The following is a 16,544-nucleotide window of genomic DNA, read 5'->3' as shown; positions in this document are numbered from 1 at the left end:
TAGTGCTGATAGGTGCGAACCCTAGTACCTTGCTATCTTAGGCCCTTCTTATTCTACCTTTAATCAGGTCTGTTTAGCTTACATTCTTATCTCTCTCCTTATCTTAAGGATTTACCTGTCAATACTCAGTCTGTCTCTGTGTCACAAGGGTTCTTCCTATATCTAGAGCTAGCCTGAATGTCTCTTTTTCCAGGTCTTATGGCTCCAACTCCTATAACTTTGGCTTTCCTCTATTAATCGAAAGGAAATTGAATCCAGCTTAATTAATGATAAGGTTATCTGGAAGGAAATCATGGGTACTCTCTCAGTACTGGTTTACAACTGAAGGAGGTTTCCACATCCTCAACTCGTCCCGGGTCTTCATCTTCCCAAATAGGTACCAATCTCTGGGAGACTTAGACCATAGGAGTAAGTGAAGTCATCTCCACTCAGTTCATCACCATACTAATAATTCCCCAAAACTGTTCCAAGAACCAATACCATTTTCTTAAGCCTCTTGTCAATTCCCTAGGCTACCTACTTGTCTCTTTAGGTGCCTAAGCCAATCTGTCTTAGGAGTTCTCTTACTCCTCCAGATGCTCTTACCGTCTTTTACTACTTTAGAACGGTACAGAGAGAGGACTTATGCAACTTCTCTTTCCTCTGCTTTATCTTTCAGTATGAGCATACTCTAACATGCATTTCTGACATTTTAATGCAAGGAGTGCAAGCTCTTACTGATTGCTATGTCTATAGCATGCCGACTGGACATCTTATCCCTACAAGAGGGAGCCTCTTTCTCTGTTCGCAGCTGCTTCTGGAAGTTATAAGGAGAGGACTTTTGAGGTTATTTTTCTTTCTGCTTACTCTAGTACTCTGCTAAGCTCAGGTACATCTAAGCCTAGCTTTATTCTTGGCTAGTCGTGCTTCCATTAGGTAAGGTCAACTCCACTTGCCTTGCCTCGGCTGCTTCCCTTTCCCTGATCGGATAGGGCATTTTGCTCCATCTAGAGCAGTGTCAATTCTGACTTGGAGGACCAATTCCTATTTTCTCTAGGAAGATTCCTGGCCAAGAACTTATCCCTTGGAAAGGGTGCCTCTCAACCTAACCCCATGTGACTGAGTATCTCTTAACATCATCGGGAACATGCCAATCTCATAATGCTAGTTCCCCGCATGGCTATCTGTCTCATTCTCATCTCTTTCTCTTCTTTTTAATCCCTAAGAATTCCACTAGGATTATCTACCTTGACTTTACTATCTCCATGTTCCTATTTATCTATTCAGGAACTTGAGATAGCTACTCTATCATAGTGCCCCATCTCTAACGAGGCTTTAAGAGCTTGCTCAGCTTAAGTGGCCACTACACCCTCTTAGCGGTGTACAGACTCAACCCCTAACTATCTTGTTCAACTCATCATTACTCTTCCTCTTGAGGGGGAATCTGATAGCTTTTAAATAGTGGCTACTACTCTTTCTTTGAGCTCTATCAGTCTTACTCTCAGGGACCTCATAGTCCATCAAGTCGTGCCAAGATACCACCTCAGCATCTGTGAGTCACTATCTCTATTCGTCATGATCAGAATTCTTATTCGCCACCACTTTCCTTGGTGCATCATGATGAAGCATACTTTCTCTTACTTATGCTAATTTTACTTAGCTTGGTTCATCATAACCTTAATTGCTGCCTTAACTGCTGCCTGAAGGACTTTTATGTCCTAGCCTTACTGTGATCCCCAACTAAGTCAACTATTTCCTTTCAAGCAATGAAGGAAGGGTCTAGCTCACAACTCTAGGCCATTAGCACCTTTGCTTTCCCTTATCCTCAGGGATTACCAGTGGCAGAAATTAATCTTTAGCTCTTCTGACCTTTTATATCCATTTAGGAATCAAAGATAGCTACTTTGATTATGCTGCCTTAACCTTGTATCAAGGCTACAGTAATTGTATCTAACTTAGGTTGCCACATGACCCTTTCTCTTCTAGGGTTTAGACTCATACCTCTATCTGACTTATGAGCCATTATCCCTTTCTCTTTAGAGGGAAGTCTCTTTATCCTTACACAGTGGCTACCTTCCTCTGCGTATAACTTCTCATCATCATTTTATCTACACCTTTCTAACAGCAGATCCCAACCTCATTTAAAGATCCTTATTACTTATTTTCCTTAGAGCATTCACCTCCAATCCATAACCTTAGTTGGACCTTAGCTAGTATTCCACTACTAGCTCTAACCTGAACTGGGCTTTTTTTAAATTCTTGCAGATAGTTCTCTTCTTCCAATGCCAGAACCTCTGCTCTGATACCAAAAATGTCACACCTTACTTATATAGTACCTTAGCAGTCATTTAGAACCATTCCAAACCACTTTGGATGGTCTTAAACTTAAAAATTTCAATTTGGACGTTAATTTTCGGGAAATTACTGTTCACTGTCCAGTTTTCAGATTACAGGTCCAACTTTGAAAAATCATAACTAATTCTAAAAAAATCGTATGGAGGTGTTCCAAAATTCTACGGAAAGCTCTTTCAATGCTCTTTAAGGGAAAAATACTCAACTGAACTCATCCTCATGGAAAACGTACAGTTTATTGGATTAAGATTACTATCCGTTTGGTAAAATCTGGACTTTCCAGATTCTGCGCCTTAACTTTGAAAATTCATATCTCTTCGTATACACATCCAAATGAGGTGATTTACCACTCATTTTGAAGCTTGGGATGTGCACTATAGGTCTACCAAATCTCGTGATTTAACTCATTCATTTGGTAGGTCAAACTGAAGCTCAAAACTAACTGCTTCAGGACCTACGTTTTATCCTTTAATATCTCCTTACTTTAATTCTTTTTATTTCTTTGACATACATAGCATGGGCTTAATCTTTCTCATTCATACTCATATACTTTCATTCATGCCATAAACATCCTAAGCATATACATTGAAGTAATGGCATTCAGAACATAATTTACAGCATAGGAGAATTATACATTGAATATTAATATCATTCATTTGCCTTAATAATTCTCCACTTCTTCTCCTTGCTTCTCATGCCATTAGTGCCCATCATTGATTGACCTAAATGGTTGGTTAGGAAGGGGGTGAGATTCGGGGGAATCTCAGTAGCAAACAATACCATATTAATCATGCTAAATGGATGCTCATGCACTACACGCAACTTGTTTATTCTCTTGTTAATTAGTGACATACTAGCATGCTCAAAGCTAACTTCTTGATGCATGGCCATGGAGACATAATCTACTCATCATGAATAGCAATCACAGCAGCTAAAACATGTCACAATAACATTCAATAACATGTACACGGCAACACACAAGCATACAACATCAAGCAATGACAATAGGTAAGTTCACTACCTTGCACCTCAAGCCTTCCTCTTACTTTTCCTTTGACTCCCTTGACTTTCCAACCATGTTAGCTTTCGGTCAACATCATCAAACATCCTCTTGGATGTTCCAAAGGTCCTAATCATAGTCATAATGATCATACAATCTATTAGGACCACTAGATTACATAAAGTTCAAAGCTAGCTCTCTTGAACCTCAACCCTTTCTCTTAGTCTTAGGGTTTTCTCTCTAGCTTTTCTAACATAAATCTTATCATTTTACATCCTTATGATCTATTTCCTGTCAATTAGGACCACTTTAGATGGCTTTAGATTCAAGAATACCAAATCTGGAAATTTTGGTTCGCGGTACTGTTCACGCAGAATCTCCAGAATTTTTGCTCAACTTTGAAAATTCATAATTAAATCTAGAAAACTCCAAATTGAGTGCTTCCAAGTCTCACTGAAAGCCAATTAAGTTAAATTTAAAGGAAAAATATTTTCAGGAACCAATTCTACTCTGAACAGTACCAGAATTGTACGGAACTCGACACCCTTCCAAAAGCTTAACACTGTTTCCAGATTTCAAACCCTAACTTTGAAAAATCACCATAAATCGTACACATATCCAAATGGAGTGTTCTACCCATGGATTTAAAGCTCACAGAGTGTACTTTAAGCATGCAAAATTTCAGAATCAGATACGCACAGTAACTAATTTGAAATAGGTATCAAATCAGATGCTACAGCCACCACATACCTTGATCTTGAAGCTTGAACTTTGTTCCTTCTTCTTGGCCTTCACCCCTACGTTTTTCTCTCTAAATTTTGGCAGAGTTTCCCCTCTTAAACTCATGTTGGCTGAAAATATGAAGGGGAAGAGGTTCTATTTATAGCCAAAAAAGTTGGCTTGAATGGACCAAAATGCCCTTGGTGGCTAATAGAAAGGGTAAGGGCAAATTTGGAAGTTCAAGTGGACTTTTGCATCATCATTGGATCATCTTATTACATCATGCTTACCTCAACCTTCTAGAAGATGCCAAGTGTCATGAAAGTGGTGGAGGAGATGGGAGATTAGATCCTAGCCGTTGGATCAAACTTGTTTCATAAGCTTCGTCCGAATTTACTTGGCCCACGGTTCTCCGGCTTTCTTTATGGCCTTTTGGAGCTCAGAAAATTATTCTATCTGCTTTATAAATTCCCTTTAATTCTAGAGAATATCTATAAATTTTCTTAGGCCATAACACTTCCTTTAAACCTTGCATAAAAATTCATTTACCAAAATGCCCTTTTATCGGCAAAACCGGCTCTTTAATTTATTAAAGCCACTCCACTGGTCTTTTGGTTGCGGGACTAATTTTATAAATTAGTACAACCTTTCAACCATTTAACCTCATTTTTGTATACATTTTTGAGGTCTCTTGCTATTTTAAATAATTACCTCACATGGTATACTTTTTACCGGTAATAACCTTATAAATTCTGTTGAAGCTGCCTCAGGGGTATTTTCATCTTTTCACTTCATAGAAGAGCCTTAGAATATTATTTCCCATTTTCTAGGATTTTCTTGGAATTCTCTTCGTACTCTTCCATTTTTACCCCTGTTGGTCATAACTTTCAGAATTTACAGTTTAGTCCCTTGTTGGACTTAACTTCATATAATCCTCTCTTTGAGGCTTCTAACTCAACCTTTGGCCTATATCTAGTCTCTTTTCTCTCTCTGGGCCTTCGAGACTTTACTGGAGCCTCTAACTTTATTATACTTTAGCCCCTTGAAACTTTTACTTTGCAGTTTAGTCCCTGAAACTACTTTGACTTCCTTTCTCATCTTTGGGACTTCTGCTAAAAAGGGGTCTGATAGCCTATCTAATTCAGGCTATTATTGGTACTTCTAGGCCTAAAACTTTGGATGTTACAACACACATAACTGCTCACTCATTTTTTATACGGATATACAATTTGACCGTTTATTTATTATTGTGTTAACTTTGTTTAGGTAAGATATAATGTAAATTAAATGAGGATAAAGTCGAAAAGGTGTAGAATTTTAAATATAAGTTAATAATATTTAAAGTTTTTCTTGGTCTGTATGAAACATGTTGAAAATAACTTATAAATAGAACCAAAGGAGTATTTTACAACTCTCTGCTGCTTTATTCATATCACTCATCTGCATCTGGACTATATAGAGAGAGAGAGAGAGACTCCCGTAGCTAATTAATCACACTTTTTTTGTCCCAATTATCATCAATCAAACTAGTCCTTGTCAAGCGTGCATAGGGAAAATTAGACAAATGCCACACCTCTATATATAGACGCTCATGGTCATCTTTATAAGCCTGGTCCCTTCCCCATTAATTGCCTCATAGCCCATAGGTCCATATTAAGACAGTATATCATCCATGAATTATGTATAGTAAACTATACATGTATATTGTGGATTTGGGGTCCCCTCTGCTACCCTCTAATATTCTTCCATCTTCCAAATGTTATTTTTTGTTTCTTTTTATTATTATATTCTATATAAAATAATGAACTTTTGATATATTATCAGCAAAAAAATGGTGCAGTTTTAAGTTTTTCTATGATTTTTTAAAGAAAAAATTACTCTAAAATTGTGTAGGTTTTTTTATAATTTATATATAAAATTTTTAAGACATCATAAAAATTTTTAAAACTACTGCACCATTTTTTGCTCATAAGATATCAAAATTTTACTCATTTTATATAAAATCTAATAATAAAAAGAAGCAAGAAAAACATTTGTAAAAGAAGAAAAATTTAAGGAGCAGCAAGTACCCTGTATATTGCTTGTACGTACTTAAGAGTCTCTACTGTTTAGTACAATCGGCTGGAGCAAAAGAAACTTTTTTCTGATCATGATCGAAGCCAATCTGAGCTACGTTTCCATAAAAGGAATCTCCATCAGTGGGAAACATTGCAAGGCATATCACATCGTTGGATACGAGAAGGAATAAGTGCTGAGGTTTTAAGGAAATGTTAGCCCTTGTAAAATGAACCTCAAAGTTTGGAATATTCTCGATAGAGTTGACATCGGTGTAACACAGATTTAATTGAGGGTTTTGCACTATCCACTGGTTGGCTCCAATGGCTTTCTTCACCAAAGTTTCAACCTGCTCATAAATGCTTGACCGAAGAGGTGTCAATGCCGTACCAGCATCAATTATTATGTTTCTGTTGCTTTCATCAACCTGCACTGTCTGTTGCCCAATGGTGATACTTGTCAATGACCACTTAGATAATTCATACGGCAGAATAAAGATTCATACATAATATCACTATACAACGTTTAGTACAAAACATTTAAAGCTTAAAGTATTGAATTCTCCCACTTTATTATCCTGTTTCAAGAATCATTTGAATTCGCAAGTTCAAAACTTTAAAATGAAAATACGCAAGAGAGAGTAACATTAATCTCAAAGTAAAACACATACGTATACCTTCAAGATTGAGATAGTAAAAGGTGGGATTATTAGGATTCGTGATGATGGGAGTGGACACGACCCCATTTGCTGATATCTTGGCTTCCTCTCCAAATCTCAACTTAGTCGCAGCCTTTGCGTTGAAAGGAGGCAAACAGTAGGAAAATTGGCGACCAATCTGATTACCAAGTTGTGAAATTAGGGATAAAGGGCCATTACCTAGTCCAACAAATCCTGCCATACGCCTATTGAACTTCCCAAGATTGTTATGTCCACATTCAAACACTGACTTAGGGAACGAAACAGATTGGCCATCGCTAGTGCCAAAACGGATTGAATCTGCAGCCCAATCTCCCACCGTGTAAGACTGATCTCCATATAAGTAAAGGAACAAACACTGGTTCGAGTTTCTGCATTTATGTTGACGCTGAGGAAGAAGAGCACAGTTTCTTGAGCCGCAAGACTCAGACTTGTAAGTGGAAGATTTTGTGGGATCAAACAATGAGACATCTTGATGGTAGCATTGAGGACAAGGTGAGCATTGGACCTAAATCAGGTCGCTTCCTGTGTCTGCAACACTCCATCTTTCTACAGGTGGGCTGCCAATGAAGATCTTCATAAGATAGTTTCCATAGTTTGGGATTATATCTGTTTGAGCTAGCTGCTCGTTTATTTCAGCTGCATTTTTGGAAGAAGATTGGCGAAAACGATTGACTCGAGCCAGGTAACGCAATGCAGCGTTTTGAACTCGCTCCCAGTGGGTCATTGAGGAGTTGTACAAAGGTGACAATGGTGAGTCACGATGAATGAGATCGATGCTGAAACCTTTTGGGAGCTTATTATTTGTTGCAGAGACATTAATGGAAAAGGTTGATAGAAAGAGAATAAGGGCGAAAGAAAGGGAATGATGAGGAAGCATGTTTGAAGCTAAGAATAAAACTGAGCAGATTTGATGAGCACGGAAGGAGGTTGAGGTGCTTCTTTATATAGAAAAGTGGGTGATCTTTGGGTTACAAAGTAAGAAGTTACTATCAATTAACAATTTTTCAATTTCTTTAAGATAAAAGCAATATATTTATTGATTTAACGCTTTTCCGATCCTATGTAAGATAAAGTCGTAAAGCTAACTTCACTCGAAATTATTAATTATCGTATTCGTAATTGCCCCCAATATTCTTTACTTACCTACTTACAAAATACTTTTGGCTAATCTTTATAAAACAGGGTATTTGTAAAGTGATTATATCTTTCATGCTTAACTAATTACGGAGTTTTTTTTCTTTTTAATGAAGCTCCGTTAATTGTTTTTCTTCTGGAACTGCTAGACTCCTTAGAAAAATTCTCTGCAATAAAATGAGTTTTCAATATCTTAAAGAGCACCCAGCAAACTATACCTACCATCTCAAATATAAAGCCTAGTAGGGGGATTTATTTTAGTTTTAAATATAAGACCCCAATTCTGTTTGTCTCTTAAATATAACATCTTTCCTAAGCTCTACCCAATAATTATACATGTCAAAGGATTTTCTATCAAGGGAGTATTACACAATGTAAGTGCTATCTTCAGTCATTAATATAAGATTTAGATTACCATTCATAAAAATTAAGAAAAATAGTTATGATAGTTAGTTGTAATAAAAGAATGTTGTATCATTGTTAATCATGTGCACTATATTGGAGTCACTTAATGAAAACCTCTTAACATGCACAATCAATATAGGGACTACCTGGAGAAAAATGAATAAATGTTGGAGACAAATTAAAGTAGATTGGGGTCTTATATATAAGACCAAATTGAATCTCTAATTAATTCTTGTATTAAGAACTAGAGGTAGTATTAAATAAGAAGGTATTTTAGAATATAAGTAATACACATTTATTATAAATAACTAGTTTAACTAAATATTGCTTAGTATCTATAAATGAGTTATATTGATTTATATTCAAAGTTGGAGAGAGTATTTGTCATGTCATTATTTTACATTTCAAATCATTTCACTTGCCTTGCCTGCATGGAACTTGAGTCTTGACTATTCTTACGTCGTTCCAAAGCTTAACTCATTTTCCACAGACCAATGGCGCCATAACTCAATTTATTCGATGGCATAACTGAAAGTCTGAAAATTCCAACCTAGGCTCTCGCTCTCTCGCTTAAAATTTTGTGTTAACTCAACACCAATGAAAAAAGACACATGGAAAAAAATATAAAATTTTGTGAAGAAAATTGTAGTGAGTGGTGTTCAACCAGCAGTAGGCTGCCTCCTGAAAACGACAGCTTCATCCTCATTTTTGCTGTGCAACTCTACTCATAAGACCTTCGCCAATCACCACAACACCCTCTTAAGCCAAGGTCTAGCCAAATTGTAGGGAAAAAGCCAACGACAATTCCAGCTTTGTCGTTTTAGACCTCTTCCACAGTTTCATGTCCGTACTGAAACATCCATCCACCTATGACATAAAGAAACTGTTCAAGCCATGTTGCGTTGGGATGGGAAGGCAGTACGATTGTGGAAGACAAGAGCATGGCCAAGAAATACAAAGTGTGAGACAATCCTAAGTCGGCTTTTTTCTGGGATTTGGTGCATCCAACGCAAGCTCGTTGGCATGCCGTTTATAATAACTTGCGTTCCACCAATGCTCTTCAACAATTTCTTCAATACTAGCTAGCCTGATCTCTTTCCCTCGTACAAATCAAATTAATAACGTTGCAGGTCTGTGTTTGTTGCCCACTTCACAGACATGTCATGTGAGTGGTGATGCCAGTTCATGGACAATATCCGTTTGGCCTTGGAAATAAAACCACTGGGCTTGTTCTTGGATTAAGGTTTGCAAAATTGACTTTAATTTTACTCTACTCTATAAGATTTAGTCAAATAAACACTATATATAAAACATGCACTACTTATGCAACTTTTCGTAGTGGTACTCTAATTGCATTTTGCAAGGTCAATAACCAGGCAAAAGCCAATTAGTGCGGAATGTAATTTATGTTTTCGTAAAAAGTCAGTTTGAATACCTATTTGGTTTTGTAACCCAAAAAATGTGACTTCAGGTTTAATATTTTGCCTCAAAATTAGCATTTGATCTTTTTTTTAATTGGCTTTTGACAATCCAAACAAATTCTAAGGAGTGTTGTGAATAGTTCCCTCCACGTGAAGGAACCGGCCGGATTGTCTTGTTTTCAAAATTGTTTATCTATGCATGAGAGTTTAGTGGATCACATTCAAAAGGTGATGATAACTTATACTCCTCTGGTCCTATTTATATGACAAAGACAAAAGATTTTTCTTAGTTTTATTTATAACTCAATTAAATTTTTAGTATGAATGTCTTGTTTTATCCTTCATTTATTGTAATGTAGATAAGTTTTTTAAAGAATATATATTAAATAGGAGTAAAATTTGAAAGTTGTTATATTTTAAAGAAGAATTAATACAGTTTATAGTTTTTCTTGATCTATGTAAAATATATTGAAAGTACCATATAAATAGAACTATACAGTAGTATTTCAAGCTGTCTTTGTTATGTCATTTTTACATTTCAAGTCATTTTACTTGAGTCTTGATTATTTGCGACGGCAACCTAGTCAACCACCATTTCACTTAATCATTCATATCGCAAAATAAAGATTCATATAAAATGTCACTGCAATAATCTCTATTATACATTCATGTCGTTCGTTTAGCACAAAATATTTAAAGCTTATTACTTTATGCATGATAAACGCGCGACAAGCTATAAACTAAAATAAATAAATAAAAGACTACCTCCCATCCTTAATTAATATAAGATCTACTTAATTAATTTAGGTAGATTAAAAAAAAGACAATACTTACATTAAGTTCTTTATATCCATTATGTCAAGTTCTCCGATCGTATATAATCATGTGTCATATATTTTTCAAATATTAACATTTAATAGTGTTTAATTATAAACAAAAAGGACACATGGTTGGAGAACTTAAGATAATGAATATAAAGAACTTGACTCAAGTTTTTTCTAAAGAAATTAGTTAAATAAGTTATTTGTAAAAAAAAAGTGTTTCTTTTACTTAAATTAACGATATCACATTATAAAATCACAGGTATTACATACTCTTCCGTCTTGTGATTTAATTTAGCTATGTCTTCTTTTATATTCTCAAATACTAATTCATAGTTACAGACATTCTCACTTAGATACTTCCGAAAGCAGGATATACATGCGCGCGCGCACATATATACAAGGAGAGAGAGGGAGGGTTTACAATGCCTATGTTTCACTTGAGCTGTGTCAGTCAAGTGCATTATTCATCAAGCGCATAACTATATTACTGGTACTTAGTTTGGATGAGAAGAAAAATTAGAGGGCTTTTATTCATAGTATTCTCTCTCCCTCTATATTTTCCTTTTTCTATTATTATTTCATCCAAACCAAGTCATAGAATGTCTACTGTTTAGTACAATCGCCAGGAGCAAAAGAAACTTTTTTCTGATCAAGATCATGCTCCACCTCAAAATTAATCTGAGCCACATTTCCGTAAATGGGCATGCCATCTGTAGGAAGCATTGCAAAGCATATAACATCGTTGGCTATGTGAGGGAAAAAGTTCTGAGGTTTTAAGGAAAGGTTGGCTCCTGTGAAATGAACCTCAAAATTTGGGAAATTCTGGATGGAGTTAGCATTTCTGTAACACAATTTGTAATGATTGTTCTGTACTATGAATTGGTTGGCTCCAATCGCTTGCTTCACCAAAGCTTCAATCTGCTCATAAAAGCTTGATGGAAGCATTGTCAATGTCGTCCCAGAATCAATAAATATGTTCCCATTGCTTTGACCTGTCCGCACTGTCTGCTGTCCCACAGTGATACCTGTCGATGAATGGCCATTTCACACAAAACTATTAGGCCAGGGAACAAGTCAAGATTATAAAACTAACTAGACACGAAAATAAATGAATCACCTCAGAGTAAAGCATAATACAAGTAGTACCTTCCAAGTTGAGGAAGTAAAACGAAGACAGGGAACCAGGTTTTGTGATCAACGAAGTGGACACAACCCCATTTCCTGATATGGCTGCCTCTTCCCCAAACCTTAGTTTAGTTGTGGTTTTTGCACTGTAAGGAGGCAGACAATAGGAGAATCTGCGACCCACGTTACCCATTTGTGAAACTAACGACAAAGAACCCTGACCAAGCCCAACAAGTCCTGTGTTGTTCATGTTGTATAGTCCATTATTGTTGTGTCCACACCCAAACACCGTCTTAGGAAATGAAGTAGCTTGGCCGAAACTAACTAATTCTGTACCCAATTCTCCTATTGTGTATGACTTATCCCCATACGAATAGAAATAGGTACACTCATTTGATGTTCCACATTTAGGATACTGTTGGCCTTGCACTTTGACTTGGGGCAAAGCTTTACAAGGGTCTGAGCCACATAAGAGAGTCATATAAGTGGAAGAACTTTTTGGATCAAAGAGGGGTGCGTTTTGAGGATAGCACTTGGGACAAGGTGAACACTGGAACCAAATAAGGTCACTTCCTGTGTCTGCGAGTGCCAACCTCTCTACAGGTGGAGTCCCAACAGATATCTTCATGAGATAACTTCCATCGTTTGGGAGTATATCAGTTTCTACTAACTCGCTTGTTTCAGCCGTGGAAGACTGGCCAAAGCGATTAGCTCGAGACATGGAGCGCAACGCAGCGTTTTGAAATCGCTCCGAGCGGGTCATCGAGGAGTTGTAGAAAGGTGATAATGGGGAGTCACGATGAATGAGGTCGATGCTGAAACCTTTTGGGAGCTTATTATTTGCTGCAGTGACATTAAAGACAAAGATGGAAAGAAAGAGAAGAAGGGCGAAAGAGAGGGAATGATGAGGAAGCATGTTGGAAGCTAAGAATAAAACTGAGCAGATTTGATGAGCAAGGAAGAAGGTTGAGGTGCTTCTTTATATAGAAAAGTTTGAGTTGTTTGTAAAGTGATTATATCTTTCATGCTTAATTAATTACGTTGTTTTTAATAAAGCTCCCTTAATTGTTTTTCTTCTGGAACTGCTAGACTCCTAAAAAAAAAATCTCTACAATAAAATGAGTTGTCAATATCTTGAAAAGCACCCAACAAACTAACTGACTTTTATTCCAACTTCAATTACAAAAGTCAATTAGACTAGAAGCCAATTTTGCCTAACGCCAATCCAAACATTTCTATATCTTCCGTCTTAAATATAAAGCCTAGTAGGAGGATTTATTTTGATTTTAAATATAAAACTCTAATTTTCTTGAACGAGTTTAAGTGTGAAGCAGCTTGATGAGCACAAGGAGCTGATCACCGCTACGCACGGTTGCGTTAAAGTTCAAAATGATCTTGACCGTTCGATGATAAGCGATCTAGAATTCTGAAGGTGTGGGCAGTTTTAGTCTTCTCTCTTCGTTCCCCTTTCTTCTTGGGCATCATTGTCATGCGCAGGTAAACACCTGATCAATAATCTCAGCAAGATGCTTCAGGAGGTGCCTATAGAGAGTAGGTTTGAAGGATCTTGCTTGATAGTTGGGGTGCAAGGTGTTGCGACTTTGACTTCTCTGGCTTGAAAAATTCGTTGTCTTGATCTTTCAGAGACATTTTTTGATTCTGCTTCTGCTTCTGCTGGGACTGTCGCCGTGGGTATTTTTCCTTTTTTTTTTAATGAAAAGGAAAAATGCATTAATTAAGTAGAGATACAGATTTAAAGGTTCATTACACTAGATAAAACAGGACTAGCCAAAGCAGCTACTTTAAAATGATCAAAAGTAAAAGTCTAAGAGCTGCAGAAAGTACGAGACGATGACATCCTGTGATTGTGCTTTGGGGCAGATTGAGACTTGCCTTTTAATTGAGAAAATATCCAGTTTTTCTTGAATGGCTGCCTCATGAAAAGGAGAGTTGGTATCCAAACCAAAGTTGCCCTTAAACAACAGCGGAGGAGGTTTCTGTTGAAACATTCGAGTTTTCTGCAGGAGACTTTGATTAAAGACTGGCCCTGGTACTTTCTTCGAAGAAGAAGAGAAGCGAAAACTTGGAACTTGCATATTATTAAAAAAGAAAAAAATAGAACTTGCCTTGAATGGAGGGAACATCCTTGACTTTATCTCAGAGAAAGACGTTGCATGGCAATTGAATAGAGGGAACTCGTTCTTGACTTTGTTAAAACGATGCGCATAGATGATGAGCTGTCAGTGCTCGTCATCATGCTTAGCACCGAAACTGAGTCCCTATTCTCTTCACCTCTTAAATTTATACTCCTCCAGTCCTAAATATAAGACATTTTTCGTAGTATAATTTACATTACGAAAAATTACACTAAGGGTCTTATATTTAGAGCCGGAGGAGTAACATATTTTCTAAACTCTACCTAATAATTATTTGTGTCAAAGGATTTTCTATCAAGGGAGTATTACAAAATGTAAGTACTATCTTCAATCATTAATATAAGAGCTATATTACCAATTTATAAAGATTAAGAAAAATAGTTAAGATAATTAGCTGTACTAAATGAATTTTGTGTCATTGTTAATCATGTGTGTTGTATTGGAGTCGCTTAATGAAAACTTCTTAAAATGCACAGTTAGTATAGGGACTATTTGGGGAAAAATAAATAAATATTAGAGACAAATTAAAATAGATTAGGATCTTATATTTAAGACCAAACTAAATTTCTGATTAACTTTTATACGAAGGACCAAAGGTAGTATTAACTAAGGAGATATTTTAGAATAAATAATACACATATTACAAATAATTAGTTTAACTAAATATTACTTAATATCTATAAAATAAATAGTTATACAGATTTTATATTTAGGATTGGATGGAGCACTTGTCATGTCATTATTTTACATGTCAAATCGTATCACTTGCCTTGCCAGCATGAAACTTGAGTCTTGACTATTCCGACGTCGTTCCAAAGCTTACCTTATTTTCCACAGATCAATGGCCTCATAACTCAATTTGTTGGATGGCATGACTAAAAATTCCAACCCAGGCTCTCGCTTTCTCGCTTAAAATTTTGTGTTAACTCAACACCAATGAAAAAAGACACATGGAAAAAAAATATAAAATTTTGTGAAGAAAATTGTGGTGAGTGGTGTTCAACCAGCAGTAGGCTGCCTCCTGAAAACGACAGCTTCATCCTCATTTTCGCTGTGCAACTCTACTCATAACACCTTCGCCAATCACCACAACACCCTCTTAAGCCAGGGTCTGGCCAAATTGAAGGGAAGAAGCCAACGACAATTCCAGCTTTGTCGTTTTAGACCTCTTCCACAGTTTCATGTCCGTACTGAACCATCCCTCCACCGATGACATAAAAAAACCTTTTAAATCCTTGTTGCGTTGGGATGGGCAGGCAGTACGACTGTGGAAGCGTGGACGACAAGACCATGGCCAAGAAATACAAAGCGGGCGACAATCCTAAGTCGGCTTTTTTCTGGGATTTGATGCATCCAACACAAGCTGGTTGGCATGCCGTTTATAATAACTTGCGTTCCACCAATGCTCTTCAACAATTTCTTCAATACTAGCTAGCCTGATCTCTTTCCCTCGTACAAATCAAATTAATAATGTCGCAAGTCTATGTTTGTTGTCAACACTCCATAAGATCACTTTATAGAGATGTCGTATGAGGGGTGATGCCAGTTCATGGACAGCATCCGTTTGGACTTGGAAATAAAACCACGGGGCTTGTTTGGATTAAGGTTTGCAAAATTGACTCTAATTTTACTCTAATTCTGCAGCATTTAGTCAGATAAACACTATAAAACATGTACTACTTATGTAACTTTTCGTAGTAGTACTGTAATTGCAAGGTCAATGACAAGGCAAAAGCCAATTAGTGTGGAATGTGATTTATATTTTCGTAAAAAGTTAGTTTGAATACCTATTTGGTTTTTCTAACCCAAAAATGTGACTCCAGGTTTAATATTTTGCCTCAAAATTAGCTTTTGAGCTTTTTTTAATTGGCTTTTGAGAATCCAAACAAACTCTAAGGAGTGTTTTGAATAGTTCCCTCTGCACGAAGGAACCCGCTGGATCATCTTGTTTTCAAAATAGTTTAGATATGCATGAGAGTTTTAGTGGATCACATTCAAAAGGTGATGATAATTTATACTCATTTGGTCCTATTTATAAGGTAAAAACAGAAGATTTTTCTCTTTCTTATTTATAACTCAATTAAATTTTTAGTATGAATGTGTTATTTTGTCCTTTGTTTATTATAATGTAGATGATTTTTTTTTGAAAGAATTGTATATTAAATGGGATAAAGTTAACAAGTTGTCATATTTTAAATGAGAATTAATGCAGTCTAAAGTTTTTCTTGATCTATGTAAAATATGCTGAAAGTGTCATATAAATAGGACAATACAGTAACTTTTGAAGCTGTCTTTGTTATGTCATTTTATATTTCAAGTCATTTTACTTGAGTCTTGATTATTTGCAACGTCAACTTAGTCAACCACCATTTCACTTAATCATTCACATCGCAAAATAAAGATTCATGTATAATGTCACTGCAAGAATTTCTATTATCCATTCATGTCGTTTGTTTAGTACAAAATATTTAAAGCTTATTAATTTATACATGATAAACGCGCGGCAAGCTATAATCTAAAATAAAAAAAAGATACTACCTCACATCCTTAATTAATATAAGATCTACTTGGATGGATTAAAAAAAATGACCACACTTACATCAAGTTTCTTATATCCATTATGTTAAGTTCTCCTATCACACATGATTATGTGTCATCTATTTTTTAAATATT

At 36.1% G+C, this 16,544-nt stretch overlaps 1 protein-coding gene and 1 pseudogene across 1 annotated transcript; one reads left to right on the top strand and one right to left on the bottom strand.

Annotated features, from left to right (window-relative positions):
- Positions 1–1,140: 1,140 nt before the first annotated feature.
- LOC114743544 (GDSL esterase/lipase At5g03610-like) lies at positions 1,141–9,481 on the top strand (annotated as a pseudogene).
- A 1,712-nt stretch (positions 9,482–11,193) lies between these two features.
- On the bottom strand, positions 11,194–12,651 carry LOC114743535 (aspartic proteinase CDR1-like). The gene is made up of 2 exons (XM_028931747.1): positions 11,737–12,651; positions 11,194–11,615 (listed from the first exon to the last, which is right to left on the bottom strand). Exons 1-2 carry the CDS (start codon positions 12,629–12,631, stop codon positions 11,194–11,196), a joined length of 1,317 nt encoding a protein of 438 aa, XP_028787580.1. The 5' UTR covers positions 12,632–12,651.
- Between the last annotated feature and the right edge of the window lie 3,893 nt (positions 12,652–16,544).

This window comes from Neltuma alba, unplaced genomic scaffold (genome assembly GCF_004799145.2).
Source record: "Neltuma alba isolate B1F8T4 unplaced genomic scaffold, ASM479914v2 tig00000643_pilon, whole genome shotgun sequence".
Taxonomy (NCBI): domain Eukaryota; kingdom Viridiplantae; phylum Streptophyta; class Magnoliopsida; order Fabales; family Fabaceae; genus Neltuma; species Neltuma alba.
This window is presented reverse-complemented; position numbering and strand designations above follow the sequence as displayed.

Bases quoted from the DNA above. Each gene is read 5' to 3' on its own strand.
- LOC114743535 (XM_028931747.1), bottom strand. From the start codon at position 12,631: ATGCTTCCTCATCATTCCCTCTCTTTCGCCCTTCTTCTCTTTCTTTCC. The intron at 11,616-11,736 runs GTACTACTTGTA...ATTCATCGACAG, and splicing joins TTACTTCCTCAACTTGGAAG to GTATCACTGTGGGACAGCAG.